This window comes from Enoplosus armatus, chromosome 11 (genome assembly GCF_043641665.1).
Source record: "Enoplosus armatus isolate fEnoArm2 chromosome 11, fEnoArm2.hap1, whole genome shotgun sequence".
Classification (NCBI taxonomy): domain Eukaryota; kingdom Metazoa; phylum Chordata; class Actinopteri; order Centrarchiformes; family Enoplosidae; genus Enoplosus; species Enoplosus armatus.
In genome coordinates this window covers 8,837,220-8,850,086 of record NC_092190.1, presented here as the reverse complement: position 1 = coordinate 8,850,086, position 12,867 = coordinate 8,837,220, and the positions used below count along the sequence as shown (strand labels likewise).

At 41.7% G+C, this 12,867-nt stretch overlaps 1 protein-coding gene across 1 annotated transcript in view; it reads right to left on the bottom strand.

The window, feature by feature from the left end:
* Window positions 1-12,867, bottom strand: part of il1rapl1a (interleukin 1 receptor accessory protein-like 1a) — a 247,238-nt gene that overhangs the window by 116,587 nt on the left and 117,784 nt on the right. Inside the window, 1 exon segment of the mRNA XM_070914546.1 lies at window positions 8,539-8,641. Coding sequence (XP_070770647.1) covers window positions 8,539-8,641 — 103 coding nt within the window.

Genomic DNA, 12,867 nt, shown 5'->3' with positions numbered 1-12,867 from the left:
CCTGCTTAGTGGCTCACATCAAGAAAGCAGGCAGCAAGGACGAGCACAGCATTGTTAATGAGCATCAAATGCAATTGGCTTAGCACACAGAGACAAGGCAGAGGATGAAACTACTCTTGGATAGGTACCATCATTTTAGACATGTCAAGATAAAGGTTCAGGGTGATGTATCGTTGAAATGGCCTGCAGTCATATATTAGTGTGTGCAGATGTCAATATGGACAGTTGATCTGTCAATAAACTGTTAGACTTTTTTCCTGCACAAGCATCTAGGATGCCCCGGGTGTATGAGACAGGCATGACAAGTAGAGACAAGGTCTCACTACATCTTATTTGTGTAGGTCATTTAGCCCATCTGCTTGACAGAGAAAATGTATAGTCAGGCACATTTCAGTTTTCAAGTGTCAGAGAAATTGCACCAGTATGATTTGTGAAATGAAAGGAGAGCGCCTTGACAAATAAATTATCTGACTGACTGACTGGATTTTGTGTTTCTGTCCTCGCACTTATCGTGAGGTTATTCAGGCATCAGCTCCATGGACTTCATCCCCCACACTGCCTTGGGGCCATGTCAGATTTACAGTTATCCATGACGGGCTCTTATCAGGGATTTGGAGCGGGACTTTGCAGAGTCATCTAGAATATTGGCTGTATCGTTTTTATCCCCGCTCAGAGAAACAGCAAGAGGCCAAGGTTGGGATATCACAAGTCACACACAGAGAATCTTTCAGATGAATACAGTCACACAGTGCATACACACACACACATACATTCCTGACATCTCCTACTGGGACCATTGGGTAGCGATGCCCTGTCATATCAGGGTATATAGACAGCAAGCTAACAGCAGTGGCTTTTGGGACACTACGCTACATTAAACCAGCCGTCACAGCTGGTACCATCGTCTGCAGCTCCTGTAAGTTCTTACAATTACACTCTCTTTCTGAAATTAGATTGATATTATTATTGGCTATAGAGCAAATAAAGCATTCAATATTTTGTTTTTCAACTGATCATCATCATCATCATCCTAGGCAGGTTTTAGTTAGATTTAGTTGTGTCCAGTATTAGTCCTTCTAGTAAAAGATGATTGATATCAGTGTAAGCATGTTCAAATTATGTGTTTTTTCTTTTGCAGAGCCTATCCTTTTATTTATATTGTACCTTTAATGTACTTTTTACATTGACTCCAGTCAATAATCACAGTGAAGGCAACTGAATCAACTCAAGCACTCCACATATTTAATGTAAGATAGTGCCTCTACTGGGTTAAGTGTAAGACATAGACATAGGCTGCCATTCTTGTATTTGAGCTGAGTGTTGTTTTCCACTGCAGCATGTTCACTCATCCCTGCAGGCTGTGTTTAAGAGCCATTATTCCAGCTAACAGACCAGTCAGCAGGCCTTGGATGTGTTTAGTGATGTGTATTGTCTGGCTCTCTCATGACATTTGGAGTGCATAAATGGACAAAGTGTTCATGCAGCGTTTTATTTTTTGTCTCTGTATGGGACAGCGGAGGCAGCAGAGGCTGTGATGGTGCAGAGTCGCAGCTGTGAGCAATTCATAATCAGGGCTATTGTTTGTTTATGTCCCTGCAATGAGACTGGGGCAATAGACAACACACACTGGACGCTGTGGACTACTCTCATGATGATACACTATGCTCAACCTTTGACCAGGCGACACTGATTGATGGGGAGGTAAGTCTCAGCACAGTGCTCACCCTCTGTATACGGTGAGCCATCGAGAAAACCTTTGGTGCCTAAAATTGGTCAGGAAACAATGTTGGTTTCTCACCATATCCCCATGATTTTCACCTAGGGTATGTACAATATCGGAATTAATCAGCTATCCTTTTATGATGATTTGAATGCTGACACATTTAAATAAAGCAAATCTCTACGATTCCGACATTGATAAAAAGCTAAATTGTCATCAGACAATAGCTGATGGGTTCTGACACAATTACTCAACAAGTGGCAAGCACCTTTTTGTTCACATGGCAGTATGTTGATAATGAAATTGCGCACATTGACAGATAAACAGCAGAGGTCACAATAGGAATCGAGAGTGATAAATTAAGACCAAGTCTCCAGGAACAGCGCTGGGTTGTGTGGTGATTTTGGCATACTGGCCACAGCCATAATTGCTGGTCATGTGATGAACTGAGGCCCAAAGAGACTAATACAAAAGAAACAGCTGTTTCATGCCATTCATATGTGCAGGGAGCCAGCAGTAAGTTAGCAGGCTCTGCTAGAGAGAAAGACTCAAAACGTGGAAGCCTAAAGAAGTTTTCAGCATATGCACCCAGTGAGCGACTTTCACTGGAATAAATGGGGTGCCATCTTGTAACAGGGCATCTAGTTCTCTTAACACATCCATGGTTAAATCAATTAGCTCAATTAGTCCACTGCCTTTTACTTTTTTACCATCAACCCAGAGCAGACATGCCAAGGCACATGATGCTCATATATCAATCGACAATAACAATCTTTCTTGTGGTTATGGTCAAAAAGCCATATCGCCTCCCTGCACAAAGCCATCAAGGCAGAATTAGAGGCTATTACCGAAATAGTATCAGTTCCACATTGCAAAGCCCCATTGTTATGACACATCACAGTCCAATGGGACTTCCCGGTTCTGTGTGTATGTCAGGGGAATGAATGAGGTGTCGTATTTTGATGCCTCCGGTTGACGACCATCTGAATCGATCATGTTTTTTGCCACTAGATTTAACCAAGGGACAATGTCTCTTTTCGCTGGTCTCCCAGAATGTCCTTTTTCATCCCACACAGCTCAGTCCAATTGAATTCACTTAATTTCAGGTTTTTTAAATCCAAGTGGCCACTTTTCAGAACCTGGACCAAGTCCTGAGTCCCCATTCTTCTAAATGTGGAAATACCCTCTCTGGATAACGTCATTTTGACTTATAACTGCACAACATATGCTGGGGATGGCCTCTGTCCTGTCTGGCCTCTGTCCTAAGACAGACAGGACCCCAAAAACGTGTGCAGATGTGTTAGGGATATTACTTAGGATGAAAGCAGGTGTGTTTAAGAAGACTGAAGGGATGTTGTCTGCCCAAGACCCAAATCTAAAGACCAACAGTGGTTTATTCGGTTGATCAACTACTATTGCCGCTTCATCCCTAACCTCCCACAGTAATAATCTTATTGACTGATCTCTGATTCAGTCCAGTGGACAGAGCAGTGCAAACAGGTGTTCCAGTGGATGCACAGAGGGATATGTCTAATTTAGCTTTTCGTTTTGACTCCAGACCTGCTCCAGATTCATACACTGGACATAGAGCTGGAAGCTGTTTTTTTTACAGGATAGATAGTGTGTGATTACTTCACCGGTGAGGACATCTAAATGGCAAAGCACACCGGCAGCCTATGATGTGTCAAAACCCCCACATCCATTGTTTTCTATGAAAGCCCACCCATCGTGGGTTGACGCTCATCAACTCGTAGGGATACGCTCCTGTCCTTTCCCGGCGTGTTGGGTAGAATTAATATTCCCTAATCAACCACCTTTGTGAATTTATTTTTTCATCCTGTATACCTGCACATGATTATCAATCAATCCATTGTTCAGTCAATTAACTATGCCTATGTGAAGTTACCACAGTCCAAAATGATGTCTTCCAATCTTTTATTTTGTCTCAGAGCAGCCACAAAAAAAGAAATAATTCAATTGACTCAGAAATCTGATCAAGGAAAGAAGTTACAGTCAAATATGTTTGACAATTTTACTTGATAAAACTGACTGACGAACTGACTGATCTAAATTGTCATAGATTCATTTTCTGTTGATCTAATCACTTTATCCCTTCAGCACCTTTTACTCTAAGCATTATTCTTCATCCTCCATTCTCTAGCTCTTAACAATGTTGGACAATGCATTGTGTTGTGGTATTCAGACAACTGACATCTAAAAGTTCTTACCCATATCTAGCATTTTTCTGTTTGGCTTACAGCCTGCTGCAAACTGGTAATTGGGTTTGTGAGCAGACTGAGACCCCAGTTAAAGAGTCCCTGTCTTGTCTGATTAAAGTCTGAGTCTTTATGGGCTGATCTCCAGCGGAGAGACTGGAACCGGCCTGCTCAGGTCTGACTGAGCCGGGTCCAACCAAGATGGAGACAATTGGAGTCTGATGGATGGACCCTGACAGCTTGTCTCTGTCAGAGACCTGCTCAGAGTCCCTGGGAGTGAATCTCACGCAGTGTCAGCATGGCTTTGGTCAGCCCACTGCACAAACACCTGGAGGTGAGAGGACATACTGAGCAGAGTGCCTGGAGAAAAAAAAACCCTCATTTGCAGCAGCAGAGCATACACATCATCCAAGATGTGGGTTAAACACGACCTGTGTATGAACAGCTCATACTTGCATCCACAGACGTGTGCGCACACACAACAAAAATCACAAACCAACAACAGCAATGTACCCCTATTGATATCCAATTCTGTAGAACCTGACTGGTCATTAAAACCAGGAGCAGTGTGGCACAAAGACTGAGGGAATAAAACACATGCAGCCTCCACACCTTTGGGAAACTCATTAGTCCAGGTAATACAGGCCCAAGCAGACTCAACACTGAATAATTATAGGATTTCGGAGTGCTACAAACTCTGGGAATGCCGTGCGGACATTGGGAGGGAAAATCAATTGAATAGCTACTTTATCCAGTGTCTCTTGAGGGCTAATCAAGCCCTCATAGCTGATCCCTCACTCTTAACTATTCAAGGTTGTGGAGTTAAATTCCCCACTCTTCCTGCAATCCAACAGAGTACTCCCATCTGATACCGAACGCAGTAATCCATACATCTCTCCGAGTTGTATGAAAAATTCTGATTTGGACAGAATAATAATAACAACAATAATAGCTACCTATAAATGACTTTGACCTGGGTGCATGTAAGAAGCCAGAGGTGGTCATTTGAAGTTAATTTAATAGCAGTCATGAGAGTCCAGCTGCTTCATCACGTTCATCCCCAGCACATGAAGACAAATATCCCAAACCTTTGAACCAGAAAACAATCACCCACCAGGGGCTTTATCAGCCAATTAATCTCCTTTACCACAACATTTCATCTTTAACACAGACACCGAACCTTGATCCTGTTCAATTTGTCAGAGCCTAGTACTGGAGAGAAGGATAGAGTAAGGCAGAAAAATGAATTTGACATGTGTTAGTGTGACACAATTCAATAAAATACAAAACAAGATGGTGAACACTTGCAATGTCTACGTTGACGAAATGATTTCATGCAAACATGCAATTTTTTTCAAGAAACAATTCAGGGAATGTGTATGTATGTGTATGTAAAGGACAGACATGTGTTTTTATCCGTGTGTGTGCGAGAGAGAGAGGAAGAGAGAGAGAGAGAGAGAGAGAGAGAGAGAGAGAGAGAGAGAGGGAAGGGAAGTGACAGTGTCTATGTTCCAGATTACAAGTTTAATGTGAGCTTGTCTGATTTTCCACATGCTTCCATTTATAATCTTTCAGGCAGACAGAGAAGCCTTTCAAAGTGCAATTAAATAGCCAAACTGCACTGTGACAGTCCATCACCTTTGACCCCTCAGTTGGGGGGTTATATTGACTTTACTGATATCGATATTTGACCGAAGGACCCAGAGGACCCATTTGATTGATCTGATGCGCTGTCCTGTCTCTGATCTATATGGAAATCCTCCATGGACCAAAGCGTACAACCTCATGTGTCACAATTGCACATGTGCACACTAGCAGACACATACCTTTCCTGTTTAAACCATAGTGACACAAGTGTAGCTCAGCTCAATAGTTTAACAGAAATCAAGTTAAATCCATTAGATTGGTCTCTTATTGTGTTACTGTATTCTATAACCATTAGATTGGAACCTTGTTATGAGTTAAATGACCAAAGCCATCATATACTGTAACTTAGTTGGGTAATAATCATTATTATAATAGATTTTCAGACTACAAAATAGCTGGATCAATTACATTTCATTGATCTTTTTAAGCAGTCTTAAGGGCCTGAACAGACTAATAGGCTGATTTCACTGACATGAGCTTAGGCTTGTGTCTAACCTTTTATTTTAGCTAATTATAAGTATGATTATTGTCTTAAATAATTAATTGTAGTGCAACATCAGGCGTCTATGTGCATAAAATCATCTATTAGTACAGTCTTTTAAGGAGAATAACAGCAATTTTAAATAATGTACATGTCCAGAAACTTGGGAGCTTTAATTTAACAACATATACAGTATCTACAACATACAAGTACTCGGGTGTACTCAGTCTTTTATTAGCAGCTGGAGGTTGATAATTAAAGGACAGTGAACAGGGAGGTTTGGCATATATTGAGTCAAACACAATACACATAGAGAATGGAGGCCTGGTCACACAAACATTTTAAATATACAATATATTTCCAATGGAATAGCCACCATCAAATCATTCCATTGGGGGGGTAAAGTAAATCCATGCTAATATGTCATGTCAAGTTCAACTTTGGTGATCTTTGACTTGCTAATTTGTCTCATTGACCAGTATTTATTTCTCATACCATCCTGCCATTTACTCTTCTCATGCATGCTCCCTCATAATTTCCTGCTGCCAAACCCTGGGGCATCAATTGCCATATCAGCTGTTTGTCAGCTGATCTTATCTACCCAATAGCTCAGCGACGTACCTCAATGGTTGGCCTATCATCTTGCTGCTGTCTTTTTAAATATGATTCTCTCTCTCTGCCTTCAGTACGTTCAAGCTGCTCATGTTATGCTCGGCTTCCTCCTCCCCATCACCGGGCAGCCTCTGCAGATTCATCAGCTTCATGAGCACCATCCGCCTATCAGTCTCATCAGAGTCATCGGCCACCACCACCAGTGTCTGGACTCCATGGGGGGATATATCTTGCTGCTGTTCAGCGCAGTCGCCCCTTGATTACTAAATCTCCCTGTAGAGTCTAAGCCCCAAAGACTTTCTTTCAAGACTTAATTATCTCATATCATCTGTTTTAACAAACATTATCTTTACTTCATTCACTTGTCTCTCCTGATTGAAATGATGTACAATATAACGCATACTTTAGCTACAGTACAGCTGCAGCACTTTACCAACCAGCCTTCCGAATGCATCGCCAAGCTTTGAAAATCACATATTTTGTGAAGACACATGGATGAATTTTGTTGTGTCCTGTGTTCCTGGTGTGACCTGTTTAACTTCCTGAGGATGTCACATGGACGATCAATTTCCTGAGTGTGTGTATTTTTCTGTTAAGTAGGTGTATGGGTAAGTGCGTCTATTCTGTGTCACTAATCATCTCCGTTGCAGGTTGAAGCACATTATTCATTGATAAATTGCCCTTCTGCTCTTTGTGTCTGTGTCTGTCGAGTGAGCGTGCTTCCTTCAATATAAAACCTTTAGCTAAAGGTCAGTCCTTAAATCTTCAGACATGCCCACTCATGTCTGCAGTACAAACACACAATCCCAGACACACCTACAGACATAAAGCCCAGCATGTGATGAGCAGTCACACACACACACACACACACACACACACACACACACACACAGAAACACACACGTTCCTGCATGCAAGCAATGGATTTTACGGAAAGAAAAAAATAAGTATAATCTTACATGATTTTACCTGCCAAGCGACATTTTTATCAAACCAAGTATTAGTATTATATGTGAATACCGAGTGCAAAGATTGCAATACAACACACACTGTAATGGCAGCTTGTCTTCAGTGTTTTAACTGACTGCCTGAATCCCTATATGTATTCCTGTCATGAAAAGTTTCTATCTTCAATCTTTTTACTCTCCATTTTCTCTTTTGACCTTTGCATTTCTTCACAATTGATGCTCAATTTGCTGGCATTTAGAGCCGAAATGAGTTTCACAGTAACCCTTGGTGACCCAGTCACTCAGCAATTGGATCATTTGGTTGCTGTCACTCTCTCTAGATTGAGGTAGGTCTAGCTAATTCTAAGAAGTACAGTGTATACCTTTTCATTAATGCTCTTCACCTAAGACGCAGGCAAATAAGATACACTTATATCAAAATTGCTCAGCAGCGCTCCTGCGTGAGTCTGTCTCACAAAAAAAGTGTGAAGTGCATCATCCCTTGATGATGGCAATAACCTGCCTATCATCTTTCTGAACAATAATGGTGGTGGCATAAACATGTAACAAACACACACACACACCACTGAGACACCAGAGTTTTCCAGTAGCACCTAAAGCATGGGGAAAAGCTGCCAACAACAAAATCCAACAGTGACAATAACTGCGGTTTAAGTTCTAGATTATTTATATTTAGTGTAGAAGCACATAAAACAATAGAAGAAAAATGATTGAGTTATGACAATGACATTTACCAGAAGCCTCCAAATTACATCAACGACGGCGCCAGCCATTGATGGTTGGTGGCTACCATAAAATGCAGACACAACACTGGACCACACTCACACACATACATAAAAACAGTCACTGAAAAATATGAACATACAATGGGTGCATGTACAGTGCATTAAATACCTGAGCCTCTCTTAGAGACCACCTTTACACTCTTGGACAGTGTGACGTACAGCAGGATCAGCAGAGGGCTGGGAGGTCTCATCTTCCCCCCCGTCCTCACAGCCTGAGGGAGAAGAGACACGAGCAGGGAGAAGGAGGGATGGCAGGAGAGAGAGAAAGAGAGAGAGAGTGATCAGTTACTGCTTGTGCATGAGATCAAGTACCTCGTTGTTGCTACTAGACAAGAGTGTCAGCATGGAGGGATGTTTTGTAACAGCCCAAACACTACACCAAGTAACCACACACACTATTGTACAAACATTTACACGCAGATACACACTTGGACACTCACATCAACATAGCATTTTGCACATTTCCCTGGGGGGTCTTTCTTGTAATGATTTCCTCTCATGATTGCAATTGAGATGGGTTATCATAGCAGGGATATATGTCATGGGAAACCATTCCCTAAGATGCTGACGAATCAATAAAGAAATAATTACATGTGTAAGAAACACCACTTTTAATCGCCAGCTTCATTAAAAATAGGGGAGACATTGAAGAGAATTTCAAATTATCACCTTGTGACTCACAGAGATGCGGCAAATATCCCACCCATATCCCTTATCTACTCATATATCATATTAATTGATGGAGGTGACTTATTCTCTACTCCTCATCTTCTCTGAGTAAATGACATAATCTAACATGTAGTAATTACCCTCTAATAGCCAGCTCCTGAAATAGAGCTGGTGCTGCTGTATAAATTTGATGTTAAATGAAAAAAATACACTCATTAAAGAAACAGTTTATTAGCCTACAGTGCTAGCCGATGGCAATACCCTTAAAACAGGAAACAAATGAAGACATTAGAAAGTGAAATGAATAAAAGTTTAAAATGCTAGACATGTTAAAGGAAAAGTTCAACATTTTAGGAAACACGCTTATTCGGTTTCTTGCCGAGAGTCAGATGAGAGGACTGAAGCCACTCTCATTTCTCTATGTTGAAGCCACAGCAGGCACAGCAGACTGGAAACAGGGAAACAGCTAGCTGACTCTGTCCGAAGGTAACAAAAGCCATCTACCTCCACTTCTAAAGCTCAATAATTAACACTATTTTTTTGGTCAGGACCAGTAACTTCCTGGAGTTTCTGTTGGTTGCCTGGCAACTGGTCCTGGTCAAGAAATAGTTGGGCACGTCACAAGATATAACATGTTAATTACTGAGCTTTAGAGGTGCTGAAAGGTGGATTTTGATGCCTTTGGATAGAGCCAATCTAGCTGTTTTCCCCTGTTTACAGTCTTTGTGCCAAGCTAAGCTGGCTGCTGTCAGTAGGTTTATAATATTGATATGTGTGGTACCAATCGTCTCATCTAAATCTAGGCAAAAAGGAAATAAGCTTATCTCACAAAATGTCAAACTTTTCCTTTAAGTTGGGTAGAGACCTCTAGTCTGGTGGAGAACACAAGACACAGCAAACTAACCCAATGAACCAGAAAGGGGAAGACAAGGACCCTGGCCTTTGGAGACTGAAACTAACGGCGCATACTCCAGAGCAAGTCACGTGCACTCCAGATTAGCATAGCTAATGAAAGGAGCCTCTCTCAGTGTGTGTTTACACAATACTCGCAAGACCCATGGTGAAAAGAGGCCTTTTTCTCCTCCTCGATCACTTTCTACTAGGAAACAACGTTCAGTCGATAAACACCGCTCTGCCAATAACATTCTGGCAAATGCCACCGCTGAAGGATTGGCTCCTCTTTGTTCGGCTAAAAGGCCTTTAAAAACACTTGCTGATAAGCTGGTCAGTTCTAATTGTGTGTTTTCAGTTGCAGCTGTAACCCCACGGTCAGTTTACGGATATGTGCACACACAAATCACCAAACAGAAACACTCTCATAAAATCCAAATTCTTCAGCGGTCAGTTCAGATTTTCGGAGTCCTCAGTCTTAATAGCCATATCCCTCTTTAAATATGAACACATCCTGTGACCACTGCTGCAATACTGTCCCAGAAATTTAACAAGACAAGCATAAAGAGGGATTTGCTGCTACCAAATACACCATGACAAGAGTAAAATATTGAAAAGTCAAGAAACATAGGGGGAATTTCATTGAGACTATAATCACACACAAGCAGAAGAGAGAGAAAGAAAAAAAGAGAAACAGAGAATATCACCATTGTGTATGCATGATATTTAGTTTTCCATTGCTACTTACTGAAAAACACAAGTGGACGACCTTTGTAAAATTCCTTATTCTAGTACAGCCCTCATACTGTACCTGTTACTATACCTGTCAAACTTAAGCTTTACAATAAGGTAGCTTGCTGTCTGTCTCTCTCCTCAAGATAGTGATATGCTGACTGATTGCCTGCATGTCAAAATTGTTAATCATAACATGTCACTTAACCCAGTATTAAGCGCTAAAGCATTGTTCTACTTAAAGCAAGTGAAAATAATCTGCCAGTGGGGACAGCCAATTTGAGTTTGTTCCGTGTCGTTTGGTGTGTTTTAAAGAGTCTTGTGAACAATATTAAATGAAATAATAACACCACTTAAATCAAGATTATTTCGTCATCAGACAATAGCTGATGGGTTCCGAGATTGGTGGTTTAGGGGTTAAGACGCGCGCCATACTGTATAACGGCAATATCCCCAGTTCAATTCTGTCCGGGGACCTTTGTTGCATGCGTGCTTATACTGTATTTGTGTCCTATAATCTACACTGCAAGCTGTCCAAAAAAAAGATCATTTAATTCCAAGCTGCTCATACAAGTTGATCTACTTAACACAACAGAATGATTGGCAGGTGGTGTTTCTGTAGCTGCAGGACGGAGAGCTGCCCCCCGTCACAGCCTGATTCAATAGAACAATGCCAGCGACACTCCTCTGTGTCCCAATCATGTCATGCCTTCACAAGCTCAGTGGGCTTTGGGTCCTGCCAGCCATGACATCACCAGCCCGCCATCCTCACACACAGAGGGGCATTGTGCGCCTCTCAAGACCCCCACAAACACCGACACACCTCGTCTCCCCTCCTCTCCACCCTGTCCACCCTCTCCACTCCCCTACCATTCCCTGCATTCTCACCACAAATAAGATGAAACTGCTTCACAAAAGCAACTTCTAAAACCAGAATGGCTCACAGGTCAAACTGACACACATATTAAACAGTCTGCAGACTCAGTAAAGCAGCCTTTTCAACTGCCTTTAATTCCTGTAAAAGATGTAGCTATTGCAGTGAGTAAGTGGAGAGTGAAGTTAAATCTGCATCACTCCACTCTTGAAGGTTCTCTCATCATGTTGTCGTTCTCAAAGGGAGCATACACTTAATAATACATAATATATTAGTCACCTCTAAGGTTAATTTCCCCACCAGGCCAGGTAGGGTCTGGTGAGTTTATTTAAACTACACAAGACAAAATTCTCTCAGCGTAATTGACTTATCTGGCCTTTTTTAAAGGTATCTGAATACAACATACAGTTGTAGTTTTATTGTTCCCAGGACAACATGGGAAAAAGCAATATGTTGCTGAGCTGCCATTTCTCATTGAAACTAAAATCAAACACATGCGTGATTCATAAACAAAATGTTGGTGAGGATAAGTATTGTTTTTTGCACAGATGTAGGAAGTCAAACAGACATACCTTTATATTGTAATGCAACATTTTGGCATTGCTCGTATGGTTAACTACAGCCAAGCTTTTTTCTCTGAGGCGTCAGGAGCAGGTGTGTTTGAGGAGGCACACACAGAGGCATGGCGTGATATCCAGGCTTCAGCGATGCATGAAGCATGCACACAGTAGCACACATGCTGTTTGCCTGCTGCTTTTTTACCAGAAAATGAGGGGCATGGCCCTGCACTGCCTGCAGACTCACCCTGACAAAGGAGCAGAGGAATTTGTTTGAATCTGTTGCCATTGTTATGGGACTGTATCTCCCATGATAGCTGTATCTCCTCCCATCTTCCCTTAATGTTTCCCAAATTCAATTATCACCTCACGCTATTTGTTGCTAGCACACTCCCTCTGCTGTGTGCATGTGGTGTGTGTCTATGCACTGTGGCTTTGTGTATGTTACTCTCATATTCTAATTCTTTATCTCTCGAGACTGAACATGACACACAGATTCGCAAATTACAAGCAGAACCTAAAACCACAAGCACTTTGATTTCCAGCTCTTTTACTGTTGCTGTAGAATGCAGTTGTGCCATCTTAAGACAGAGAAGGAAACCTCCGCCATCTTGGCACAGCGAGCTGTGGATGATTGATCATGTGATTTAGGGATTTAATCCAATTTGAAGGCAGCCTGCGCTGTGGTCTTAGGTAAAGTACATCTTCATAGCAT